This window comes from Mustela lutreola, chromosome 12, assembly GCF_030435805.1.
Source record: "Mustela lutreola isolate mMusLut2 chromosome 12, mMusLut2.pri, whole genome shotgun sequence".
In the NCBI taxonomy this organism is placed as follows: Eukaryota; Metazoa; Chordata; class Mammalia; order Carnivora; family Mustelidae; genus Mustela; species Mustela lutreola.
Window position 1 is genome coordinate 19,478,001 of NC_081301.1, and position 13,706 is coordinate 19,491,706.

At 45.6% G+C, this 13,706-nt stretch overlaps 1 protein-coding gene across 21 annotated transcripts in view; it reads right to left on the reverse strand.

Annotated features, from left to right (window-relative positions):
• ZNF618 (zinc finger protein 618) overlaps positions 1-13,706 on the reverse strand; it is a 182,804-nt gene that overhangs the window by 34,553 nt on the left and 134,545 nt on the right. For 12 of the 21 annotated variants that reach the window (XM_059143334.1, XM_059143333.1, XM_059143337.1 and 9 more), the window contains 5 exons: positions 13,390-13,479; positions 12,433-12,468; positions 12,263-12,340; positions 5,373-5,432; positions 4,744-4,833 (listed from right to left, as the gene is read on the reverse strand). In XM_059143334.1, coding sequence (XP_058999317.1) covers positions 4,744-4,833; positions 5,373-5,432; positions 12,263-12,340; positions 12,433-12,468; positions 13,390-13,479 — 354 coding nt within the window. The remainder of the gene's footprint in view (positions 1-4,743; positions 4,834-5,372; positions 5,433-12,262; positions 12,341-12,432; positions 12,469-13,389; positions 13,480-13,706) is intronic. The other 9 variants (XM_059143339.1, XM_059143342.1, XM_059143352.1 and 6 more) reach the window with 3 other exon arrangements.

A 13,706-nucleotide genomic window follows, 5' to 3' on the forward strand; every position in this document is an offset into this window, starting at 1 on the left:
GGTGAGTAAGGGATTATAAAAGAGCACAAAAAGCTTTAGGGTGCTAGATGTGTGTTATCTCAACTACAGTGATAACTTCATATACACTTATCAAACTGTACACTTTAAATATGGGCACATTACTGTAGGACAGTATGCCTCGATACTGTTTTAAAAAAACCTCACCAGAAATATTTATTTTCTTGATTATGACCATCAGTCAACAAACCACTGATATTCATGGGGCACGGCTAATTCTAGGATTGCAGCTCCCTAGCTTTGAGAAGTCAGTTTTGGGAGTGACACCAAAAACCAGGTAAAATCCTGGGGAATTTTAGATAGAAGTGATCAGAAATTGTGTTCTTAAAAGCAAATAACTCTACAAACTGCCCTAGATGCCTTTCCAAGAAAAAGGAGTTTCAAAGAAGAAAGTCACTCTCCTGGCAAAGAGGAAACATCCTAACATTTTAAGTTTCTTCAGTTCATTTCATAGTTGGGACTCTTACTGTTTTAATGTGTTTTAGTAAAGTACAGGCATGGTGATTTATTTAAGACCTATGAGAACAAGGCCCAAGTGGCTCACTCCGTTAAGTATCTGCCTTTGGCTCAGGTCATGATCCCAGGGTCCTGGGATGGAGCCCCACATCAGGCTCTTTGCTCAGCCTACTTCTCCCTCTCCCTCTGCCTGCTGTTCTTCCTGGTTGTGCTGTGTGTCAAATAAACAAAATCTTTAAAACACAAAACAAAACAAAACAAATTAAGCCATGTAATATACCACATTATCAGAATAAAAGAATCACAGAATCATTTCAATACACGGAGGAAAAAACCTAAAACAGTGATTTATGACAGAAAATTTCAGTGAACCAGGAATAAAAGGTCACCTCCTCAACTGATAAAGGGCATTTATAAAAACCTACTTCAGCTACTATAATTCTTAATGATGAAAATGGTTACTCTTCATGGTGAAAAACTGAACCCTATGATTAGAAAAAAGACAGAAATACTTGATTCTTCTATTCAACATTGTACTGGAGGGTCCTAACCAGTATATTGAGATGAAAAAAATATTAAGAATAATACAGACTGGAAAGGAAGAAGTAGAGCTATCTTTATTAGTAGATGACATAAGTATGTACAAGGAAACTCCTAAGAAACTGACCAAAAAGCTATTAGGACTAGTTCACTATTAGTTACCTTAGCAAAGTTTCAGGACACAAAATCAATACACAAAAATAGTGTGTTTGTGTAACAGCAACGAGTAATTGGAAAGCTAAAAATCACAGAGAAAAAACAAAGTACTCGAGATAATTTCAAGAAATATGTACACGATCTCTGCTCTAAAAAATATAAATTATTGCTGAGAGAAAAAGGCCTGACTATATCCAGAGATAAACCATATTCATGGATTGGAATACCCAATATTATTATGACATTCTAGTCTCTCTAAATTGGCCTATGGATTCAGGGTAATCCTAAACAGAATCCCAATTGAATTTTTTATAGAAAATGGAAATTAGAAATTCCCCTAACATTTGTATGGAAGAGCAAAGTTCCTAAAATTGACAAATATTCTTTTAAAAGGACAAAGTTGAAAAACCAAGAGTACCTGAATTTAAGATTTCCTATAAAACTCCAGTAAATAAGACCATATTAGCACAAACATAAACAAACAGATTGACAGAACAGAAATAAACTCATATATACTTAAGCATGCAACTGATTTTCAACAAAGGCTGCAATGTAATGCAATGGGGAAAGGACAACTCTTTTAATAGATGATGAACAACCAGATCTCCATATGGGATAAAATGAATGAACCCCTACCTCTCACCTCTCATAAAAAGTTAACTTGAAAAGATCACAGACCTAAATCCAAAGGCTAAAATTATAAAGCTTCTAAAAGATAATTAAGGAGACTGTCTTCACAATCTTGAGATAGCTAAGACATTCTGGGTAGGACCCAGTAAGTACTAACCATAGAAAAAAACTGATAAATTAGACTTTGTTAAAAAAAAAAAATCTATCAAAAGATACTGTATGCCACAAAGATAAACTCGAAATGGATAAAAGACCTCAACGTGAGGCAGGAATCTATCAAAATCCTACAGGAAAACATAGGCAGTAACTTCTTCGACATCGGCCACAGCAACTTCTTTCAAGGTACATCCCCAAAGGCAAAGGAAACAAAAGCAAAAATGAACTTTTGGGACTTCACCAAGATCAAAAGCTTCTGCACAGCAAAGGAAACAGTCAACAAAATAAAGAGGCAACCCATGGAATGGGAGAAGATATTTGCAAATGACACTACAGACAACGGTCTGATATCCAAGATCTATAAAGAACTCCTGAAACTCACCACACACAAAACAGATAATCACATCAAAAAATGGGCAGAAGACATGAACAGACACTTCTCCAAAGAACACATACAAATGGCTAACAGACACATGAAAAAATGTTCATCATCACTAGTCACCAGGGAGATTCAAATCAAAACCACACTGAGATGCCACCTTATACCAGTTAAAATGGCCAAAATTAACTAGACAGGAAACGTGTGTTGGAGAGGATGTGGAGAAAGGGGAACCCTCTTACACTGTTGGTGGGAATGCAAGCTGGTGCAGCCACTTTGGAAAACAGTGTGGAGATTCCTTAAGAAACTAAAAACAGAGCTTCCCTATGACCCTGCAATTGCACTACTGGGTATTTACCCCAAAGATACAGATGTAGTGAAAAGAAGGGCCATCTGTACCCCAATGTTTATAGCAGCAATGGCCACGGTTGCCAAACTGTGGAAAGAACGAAGACGCCCTTCAGCAGACGAATGGACAAAGAAGATGTGGTCCATGTATACTATGGAGTACTATACCTCCATCAGAAAGGATGAATACCCAACTTTTGTAGCAACATGGACGGGACTGGTGGAGATTATGCTGAGTGAAATTAAGTCAAGCAGGGAGAGTCAATTATCATATGGTTTCACTTACTTGTGGAACACAAGGAATAACATGGAGGACATTGGGAGAAGGTGAGAAGTGAGTTGGGGGAAACCAGAGGGGGAGACGAACCATGAGAGACTGTGGACTCTGAGACACAAACTGAGGGTTTTGGAGGGGAGAAGGGTGGGGGGATGGGTGAGCCTGGTGGTGGGTATTAAGGAGGGCACATACTGCATGAGCACTGGGTATGGTGCATAAACAATGAATCTTAGAACACGGAAAAGAAATAAAATTACAAAAAAAAAAAAAAGAATAAAGATAATGTATGAGAATCAAAGGGCATGCTGAAGACGGGAAGAAAATATTCACAGTGTATGTGTCTGGTGTAAGACCTGGATCCAGAATATATAAAGAGAGCTCTTACAACTTAATGATACAAACTCCAAACACAAGAAGGACAGAAGACTTTAGACCATTTCTAGAGTAAAATATACAATGGCCCCCATGCAGACGAAATAGTGCTCAATGGTCATCAGTCATCAAGAAAACACAAATTAACACCAAAATGACCATGTCACACTCACGGGAATAGCTAGAAATAAAGAGCTTATTACCTCCAAATGTAAGATGCTACAGCCATTGTGAAAAATAGTTCTTAAGTCTTTACAAAGTTCAACCCTCTCCCCTACGACTGAGCATTTTACTCCCTGGTGTTTATCCAAGAGAAATAAACACACACGCCCTCAAAAAGCCTCCTACAAACATAGCAGCTTCATTCTTAAGAGCCTATAACAGGAAACAACCGAAATGAACAAGCACAGGGCTAAACCAACGGTGGGCATTTTTACAAAATGGAACACTGCTCGGCAGTCAGGCAGAATGAACTGATTTATTCAACACCGTGTACGAGTCTTATAGACATTTCGCTCAGTGAAAGCAGCTAGACACAGGAGAGTACGGTTGGTTACACAACTCCAGTTGTAAGGACTTCTGTAGTCAGTGTAGGTTCTTCTAAATACTCTCTTCAGACCCAGGGTCCCCGAGCCCGAGCCCCAGGTACCACCTGAAGCCAAGCCCAGCCCCTAGTTCCGCACAGAACCCAGCGGCGTACAGACCTCCAGATCCAAAGGGCTGTTTCAGCCTCAGCAAACCAATCCTTGGTTAGATCTAGCCGAAATCTCTCATACCCTCCTAGCCCCACATTTCGGGGATCTAAGGATGGAGCCCCCTCTGACACCCAGGAGGGAAGCTGTCAAACAGGAGACTGGAAGGCTAGGATTAGAACTCTTTTCTTCCAGAAGGGCCATCAGAACTCTTTTCTTCCAGACCAAGGGAGAAGGGAGAGACTGAGGGCCAGAGACAGGATGGGGCCTGCCCAAGGTTCTACAACCCTGAGACCCAGCTGATTACAACCCAGGACTTCTGAGACTTGCCTTAGTGTCCCTTCTAGCTTTCTACCACTCCACCAGCAAGGGCAAAGAGGCAGCTGTCTTGCCTCCTTGGCCGTGGCTTAGTGGCATCACGTAGCACCGGCTCTCAGGAACCACGAAATGCAGAGGGGCTCAGAGGTGAAGACAGGACCACTGAAGGAAGCGGTTGAGTGATGCCCACCGTGAGCTGACCAAGGGCAACTCAGGCTTTCGGCTTTCCCAGCCATGCCAGCTACTACAGTTAGGTGGCCCAGGTCAGACCCGGACACCTGGGGATTGCCCCAGGGCCAAGCTCACCTTCGTGGTCACCCTCCCCTGGCAAAGCCTCCACCTTGGGGCCAGCCCACCCCTCCCCCACCACCCCCCAGTCCCCAACCAGAGAAGGTACTCACTGATGGGGGCGTGTAAGGCCACGTGCTCCTGGTAGGGTGTGTAGTACTTGTACTGCTTTCCACAGAATTCACAGGTGTAATTGCCAGTTTCTGTCCAAGGAGAGGAAAGCGTGGGAATGGGCGCCCGGGTCCCACTGAGAAACAGCATGCTCCCTCCCCTCCAACTCCCCCTCAACCTGGGACCAACTACAATCAGGAGCACACTGGAGTCAGACCGCCTGGGTTCAAGTCCCAGTAACTCCACGTCAAGTTGTTTGACCTTGGGCAAATCTCTTAACCTCTCTGTGCCTCAGTTTTCCTATCAGTAAATGGGGGGGTAATAATAGGACCACCTTCTAGGATTGCTGTGAGGATTAAATTTATATGTCAAGTGTTTAGAACAGTACCTGGCACACGCTGTTTCTCCAACACTCCACCCCCAGGCCCTGGTGCTCAGGAAATGTGTGGTGACCTTAGCTGACCCCCCAGTGCCAAGCGTGCATTCACCCCCTTCGCAAGTCCTAGCCTCTGCAATGGTCACGCTTGGGTCCCCTCGTCTCCAGGACCTTCCCCACCCCCAAGCACCCCCACCCCTCCCCAGCAGGAGGGGTCACGTCTTCCTCTCGGGTCCCACCAGACTTTATCTTTACCTCTCTTTTGGCACTGCCTAACTTCTTTCTTCTTAAAAATTTCTGATGTAATATTGTTCACTGGGGGAAAATTATAAAATACTGATAAATACAAATACAAGATTTGAAGAGTAAGAGAAATTTCAATCATCTGTCACCCCCAAACAAAGAGCAGCAGCTACCCCTTGGGAGTGGAGCGTACAACCTTGCCATCCGCCCCAGGCCCCGTCCCTCTACTCCCATCTCATCTGGAGGGTGCTTCTCTCCCTGACATCATCTGTCTGGCTCCGGTGGGCCCTGAATTAGCCAGCCCTGATCCATATCCTCTTTGTAACCTGGTGTATGTAATCGACAACACTTTGTGGACATCTTGCTCAATCAATAAACATCGATCCCTACTGCATTTATTGGCTGTATGCATCCCACTGGACTCTGAAATCTGCTGAGCCAGCCTCCTACACCAGGGGATGTTTGGATTGTTTCAAAATTTCTCCCTTACCACAAAAAAAAAAAAAAAAAAAAAAAAAAAGCTGTGATCCGCATCCCTGTAGAAATGTCTGCCCAATTTGCTCATTATTTTTCATTATCACTGCAAAATAAGGATTATTGTGCATAATTGCTGCTCATTATTTCCCCAGGATAAATTAAAGGTAGACATTTTTAAGGCTTTTGATAACCACAGCACCAACTACGTATCAAAAGGTTGGGCTAATTTTCATCCTAATCAGAAAGATGGGCCTTATAGAAGGAACTATATGGCGCCGCTGCTTTCATTTTCCATTTGTTTGAGTTCTAAAGAAACTGACCATTTTTCATGTTTCATTAACCGGTATTTTTCCTTTTGTGACTTTCCCATTTGTGTTCACAGTCAAATGTTTCCAAAGGTATATTTACTATTTACTTTTAATTGCCAAGAACCTCACAGATGAAGGACATCAACGATTTCATTCTACAGGTTACAAGTATTTTTTCTCAATTTTTAAAAATTCTGTGTATGGTTTCTCTCTCACAATATGGACTTAAAATTTTTTCAACAATAACTTTTATAACTGATTCATGAACACTGGACAAGATCTACTATTTGCTGTCCATAGGTTTCAAAGTTGTGAGATCAACTGTATTGTATTCCTCAAACCCGGTAGGATCCAATCTGCCCACCTGCTCCACTGAAGACTGAAGGTTGTGCTCAATCCTTCCACTCTGTCGGGCTTCCACATCGGTTTTGTATATTCAGATGCAATGTTGTCTGATGCATATAAATAAGGCTTAGGAGATCAAAATCGTTACTGCTAACTGTAGCCTTCAGAACACGATACGATTTGTAAAACGGTGCTTCTCAAAGATGAGGTTCCTGGACCAGCATTAGCATTGTCCGACAATCAGTGAGAAATGCAAATTCTCAAGACTTAATCCAAGACATAATGAAAGAAAAGTTCTAGGACTGGGATCCAGGAATCTGTGTTTTAACAGGCCCTGTAGAAAAATCTGATGCATGGGAAAGTTTAAGAACCCCTGCTCAGATATTTAATTATACTGTTGTATTAGCTCGCCTGACATTATTTACTAGGTTTTGATCATTTGTAAGAGCCTCCTTTCTCATTGTTTGCATGCGCCTAGAAACATTTCCCTAAATTTTCTTGGGAAAATTCATTTAAAAAAGATACATTGGTAGATGGCCAGCACAAACTGCTGAGAAAAAGGAGTCATGGCTCCAGCCTTCAAGGAGCTTACAGTCTGAAGGAGGAGACCGAAAAATCAAATATGACACAAACTTAAAACTGCAACCCCAATGGGTGTTCTTAAAGAAGACATTTATAGGGCTATGAAAATCCCAAAAGAGGATTCAATTTAGTTAAGGAAGCAAGAGGGAGCTCCCTGAGAAAGAGATGGGGAATTAATGAGCTAGGTCTCTAATAAACCATTATTTTAAATTAACTTGAGAACCTCTGTCCCCTAATAAAAGAGATGAGGCCATTTGGTTTTCTAGATATAAATGACTTGGTTTTACTTCTTTTGTGTTTTCTTTCTTTCTTTCTTTTTTTTTTCATGTTCCACCCTTCCGGGTTTGTTTCCTTAGTTTGCAGCTGCTTGATGCATGAAATCTTTTCTCTGCCTTTCCATTATTTGCCGATATTCCATTATTTTCCAATATTCTCCTTTGTTTGTTTTACACAGCATGTAAGATACATCTATTCCCGTTAAGCAGAAAATGACATTTTCAAGTCTATTATCATAAAGAAAGGTAGCTTAACTCTGTGCTTCTCCAACTTTGGCAGGTTTAAGAATTATCTAGAAAGGTGGTTACAACACAGATTGCTGGGCTTCACCCCAGAAACTCTGATTCCCAGGGCCGGGGGTGAGTCTAAGAATTTACATTTCTGATAAGCTTCCAGGAGATGGCGCTGCTGCTGCTGCTGGTCTGGGGCCCACACTATGGGAAGGACTGGTTCAACCTTCTCTACCGTATTCTTCCCCTTATTCCTTCCTTCTTGCGTGTTCTTACAAATCGTTTTTAATACTGCAGAATGATCTTTGTCTTCTGCATTCAATTTTGTGTCCAGATTCATAACACTTTAAACTTATGTCTAGGGGTGGGTGGCTTAGTTGGTTAAGTGACTGCCTTCGGCTCAGGTCATGATCCTGGAGTGCCGGCATAGTCCACATCCAGCTCCCTGTTCAGCAGTGAGTCTGCTTCTTCCTCTGATCCTACCCCCTCTCTCAAGCCGTCTCTCCCTCCCTCTCTCATTCTCTCTTTCAAATAAATAAAGTTTTAAGGATATACATCTAAAAAAATAAAATAAATAAACTTATGTCTAGTTTATCTGGTTTTAACATTGACCAGAAGTCCTCCTATGCTACGAATTCATTCTTCACAACTGGGGTGTACTTGATGAATTTTTTGAAGATGGGTACATGGGGAAAATTGTCTTTTCAAGCCCTCATTTTTCCCTTTACTCATAAATTACAATCAGTCCAGATATAAAATTCTTAGGATGTAATCTACATTTCCTTTCAAAATGTATTCCAGTATCTTTTGGCATTTAGTGCTGTACGGAAGTCTGAGACAAGTCCCCCTTGGATTCATCTGTTAAAAACTGGCTTTTCTTATACCTAAATGCCTGCATACTTTTTCCTTTATATTTATAGTTTAAAGAAGTCACAAACATCTGTTGAGTTATGGGTCTTTTTATACGGAGGTAGATTATAGCCCAATTATCTGTCACCCCCGACACATGGTGAACCCTTACATCAGTATAGTGGGTCTGCCTTCAGCACATTTTTCTTCTGTTGTATCTTTGGAGTATTACTTCTGTCCCACCGGTAAAATTACCTGGAACTGGCTCCCCAGGCTCCGTAGTTAGCTTGTTTTCCCCTTGTTCTCTTGCTCTGTTCAGGTTTCTCCTCCCCGTATTTAATTCCATTTCATTTAATTCCAACAGATCAACTCTGTTCCAACAGATCAATTCTGGTCTTTACTACGTACCATGTAGATTTTAATTTCATTTTCTGTTTCTCTGCAGTCCTCCACCTCACTCTTTTCCCTGCCTCCTCATTTTACCCTTGCTGCTTTGTCACCGGACAACTTCAGGCTCCTCTCTCACGGGGGTCATGCTACAGACTGAACCATGGCCCCCCCAAAACCCCCCAAGTCAATTGTTGATGCCCCACTTCCCCACGTGAAGGTGTCTGGACATGGTGAGTAACTGGGCTGAGATGAAGTCACGAGGGTGGGGCCCCCAGGCCTGGATTACTGCCCTTGTCACAAGAGGCCCCCGGGAGCTGGCCTGCATCGGTCTCCCACCACGTGAGGGGCACAGACAGACAGGGGCCAACTCCAACTCCAAGTCAGGAAGAAGGTTCGAACCTGACCATGTTGGCACTTCGATCTTGGACTTCCAGCCTCCAGAACTGTGAGGAAATAAAGCTGTTTAAGCCATCCAGTCTGGGAAGTTTGTTAGCATAGTCCAAGCAGACTGACAGAAGTCATATTTTCTTATACTCGGTTGTGGTGGTCAAACAGAATTTTCTTCTAGATTTCTGTAGTAAGTCATTTTCAGAGGTATGCTTTCCTTCCTAATTTCTGTCTTGTTAGGTGGAATTTTTAGTTTCATGCTTTGGGGTCTTTTTCTTTTCATTTAAAAAGCTTTTCAAGTTACTCTTCCTCGGCCACCTATAAAAATCGAGTAAACTACAGATGATCCAGACTTACTATTTTCAGTAGATGTGAGCAAACTGTTCTTGAGCCTCCCATTATCATGGCAGTAAGTTATCATGGCAGCCCACAGTCCCAGTTTAATTCTCAGATTTGCAGCTGGAGAGCAGGCGGACATGCAGGACCCCTATGGCCAACTGTGTTCTTCTAGAAGGATTCTTCTGCTGTCATGGCTCCAGCAGCACCAAGTACCTTGTTCAGATCACGTGGCGGTGGGAGGTGGGCTTCCCAGCACGCACTGCTTCTGGGGTTTTCCTCTTCCCAAGTCCCTTCATGGGGCTCTGTGCCTCTCATGGCTCTGCTTACTCTACACCTTGTCACTTCTGGGGTTCTGTGACCTTGGCTTTTTGAAACCCAAGACGCAGCATTCTCATCTCATGAAGCAGCTCCTGAGGTGTAACAGGAGAGGTTCACACTAGTCCAGCAATCTCGGTCCCATAATGTCTAGCTGGGGGCATGTAGGGAGCCAAACCCAGTACCATTTTCTCAGTGCAATTCCCACCTGCGGATGGCGTGAGACCCTTCCTCCCACATCCAACTCGGTTACTGACAGAACAAGCTGCATCTAGTTCCGTTATCTTCCTGGGCAACAGGTACTACTTCTTTAAAGCCTTCCATGCACGTGTTCAGGACCAGACCCACTCCCTTGCAAATGTAACCTCATTCATTCCCCATGACCATCCTGAGAGGGGAGTTTTCTCGTTGTCAGCCCATTCTCGAGTTAAGGAAACTGTGGATTAGGAAGATTATAAAGCATGTAGGACGTCGTGTAGGTTATTAAGTGTAGGGCTGGGGCTCACGGATGGGATGCTCTGAAGCGCCCACCCTTGGCCATTTCTTGACAACATCACTCATCTGTTACACCCAGAATACAAGCCAGGGCGCTGGGCTAGTCCCTTCCTGTGTGTATCCTCCACGGGCCCTACAGAACAGAGAGATGCTCTCGTCCCCAACTTAGAGGAGTCAAAGGACACTCAAAAGGGGGATAAGGAGCTCGTCAGTGGGTGATGCCCGCATTCAAACCCAGGCCTCCTGATTCCAATTCTGTTTTCATAATTATGATGCTACGAACGGCTGGAAGGGCTGTGCTCCCCGGGGAGAATGAGGGGGACAGCTGGGGGGAAGTGCTGAGATGGCAGGTCCCCAATCTCGTTGTCCCCATCCTGTAGCTGTCCACGATCGCCCATCACAGAACAGGGCTCAATACACAGGCGGGTTTTGCCAGTTTTAATTTTTAGCAGTTTTTAGCAGTTTTAGTGTTAAGAGGTATGTTATTTTCTCCCAGAGACAGAGAACAGGCCACGAGCACAGTCAACGCAGGACAAGCGCCGCTCGAACCCTTCACGGATACTGTCCCAGCCCCAGTCCCCCAAGTGCTGAAGAGTTCGAAGAGAGCAATGAATCCCCCTCTACCATGAAGGAGGGAGAAAAAGGACCAGGGAACCCAGTCAACACCTTCGGAGGTGGGGCACGCTCTGCCCCGTGAGGAGCACCTCCAGCTTCGCTGGCTTTCCTGCTCCAAAATCTCCTCGTGCATTCATTCATTGTGTGTGTACCTTTTTGCAAGCTGCCTGGAAGCTTTACTGCAATGAGCCAGAGTCCACAAAGGTCTCTTCTTGCTGTTTGGTAACTGAGAGGAGGGGGAATGCGGGTTCCTGAAGGCGACCAGACACCTCTCACTGGCTGACTCCACCTAACCCATTCTTCTAGAAACAGCCAAAAAAGACTTGTAAATCTAACCAAGATTTACCAAATGTAAGTCTGACCAAGTCCCTTCCCCACTTGGGGTAACCCTCTAGCTCATTTCCCTCAGAAGGAAGTCTAGATGCCTTCCTCTGGCGTTCAAGGCTCTCGAAGGCCCCAACTCAGAAACTGACTGGCCTTTCAACTCCCCAGAACAAAAGCTGCTCGCCTACCTTCACCCTGTGATGCAAAAGGGCTCATTCTCCACCCTGGTCCCCAACGCAGAAGCCTCCCCGCTTCCCAAGGCTGGAGAGGGGCCTACCCCACCATCCCCGGCTCCCAAGGCTCCCTGTGAAGCAGGTTATGCTCTAACTGTTGGGCACACTGCCCAACTGTCCCCTTCCTGGGCCGAGGACCCAAGGGCAGGGCCACGACTGCTCCATCCACTGCTATGTCCCCCCCCCACTCCACACAGCGCACCGAAAACAGGCGGGTAGCAGGTGTGGCTCCTGCCCTCAAGGGTTTCATGAGATAAGGACAGACTATCCAGGTGGCTCCCTTGGACAGCTACACTTGCCGATGAACCCCTTCACTGGCGGATGATGACAAAAGGAGTTATTTTCCGAGCACCTCTTATGTACCAGGCACTGTGCTAATAGGTGATTTACATTCACGATCTCATTTAATCCCCCAACAAACCTTCGGGGAAATGCAGTCCTCATTGACATGTGAGGAGCCGAGGCTCAGGACGGCTAACAGACCACCAGGGCACCAAGCGTGTGTGACATTCACTGCCCTGACCTTGACCCTGTGCTATTCTGCTGCTCCTCAAAAGCTGAAGTCCTAAGACTGGCCCATTTGACAGGTGGGCAAAGTAAGGTAAAGGAAGCCAGTGGTCACTGGCCAGTAGCACTGCTGCAGGATGAGTGAGGTCACCCCCTTCCAATGGCAAGCCTCATCCCGCCCCCCTCAGCCAGCCCCCACCTAGCCCATCCCCAGAGAGAGGCCCGCATACTTGGCCCGATTTTCTGGAATGGTTCCGGGGGTTCCTCCTTCACCTCATCAGTAGCCACAACGCCTTGTTCGAAGGGGTCTGTGGGAGAACACATAGCCCTTAGCACCCTGGTAACCAGGTCCCCTGAGCCCAGCCAGGGACAGGGAGGTGGGCAGTCACCAACGACTTACCTGCCCGATTCTCGGGGGCCCCTTCCACACTAAACACTGCGCCCAGGCGGTAGGCAGCAGCCGCAGAAGGAAAGAAGGAAACAGGAGCCCTGTTAGTCCCTGTCCACAGCGGCCTCTGCCCAATGCTCCCAGCCTCTCTGGGACCCAGGAGAGGCACCATGGCCAGCATGAAAACCAGGGGCCACAGGAAGGCACAGCTCAACCAGGATGCAGCTTTTGCCTCCATTCCTCGCCCTCCCCATGGGCTGGGGACCAGCCCAGAGGAAGGCAGGCTCTCTGCCCAGCCAGTTTCTGGATCGCTGGCAGCCGCTCAAGGGGCCAGGACAGGAGAAAACGAGGAAGAGACCAGTTAGGAGACAAAGAGGGGATGAGAAGAACAAGCCAGTGGCAATGGGCAGCCGGGCCTGGTTGTCACAGCCCGTGACAGGCCGGGGTGCAGGGCTGGAGAAGGAGCCCCCTCCACTCTTTCCAGGTCCAAGACCCTATTTCTGGGATTGAGATTCTAAAAATAAATTACCTAAATTTATTGTTCTAATTTCTAACTCTATAACCTAAGACACTAAAATACCATCATTCATTTTAAAAAACTGGTTTAATTTCATCAGAGCATATGACTACTCAGTATGAAATTGTAAAATGCATCTATATGAAATTGCTAAAATTCGACAAATTCTGACCTACAAAAATGGCAATTTCACTTGGACTACCCTAATCAGAATATATGGAATATGATGGGGACCTTCTCTCTCCCAGAATCCTCGAGGGTTGGTCACTTCCCTCGTGGTCTTGGCTGCTGCCTGACCTTCCTCTGGGTGGGAGCAGAGAGGGGACACCTGGGGGCTGGGAGGAGCCAGGTGAGCAGCCCTGGCGCTGGGGGGTGGGGGTGGGGAATGGGGGACGGGATGGGCGCTCCTCCTCACATGACTCTCCTCCCTCGGAGCCAGAGGCACGACTCACCATCCACGGCGTGCAGGTCCCGGTGCTCCTGGAAACAGCTGTAGTACTTGTACTTCTTCCCACAGATGTCACATGTGTACCTGAAATTGTCTGTGGGGGATGGAAAGACACAAGCAGTTACCAGGGCTTCGGTCACATGGGATGGGGATTTGTGGGGGAGGGGGCTAGCTCATCTGCCTTAGGAACCAACATGGGACCAGCCCACGCCAGCCCCAACTGGTGCCCCCTGGATAATCACACTCCTGGGAGTGTTAGGGGTTCTTTACACAAGGAGATAGGAGAGCTTGGGAACCACCTTCAACCAAGCCCCCAAACCC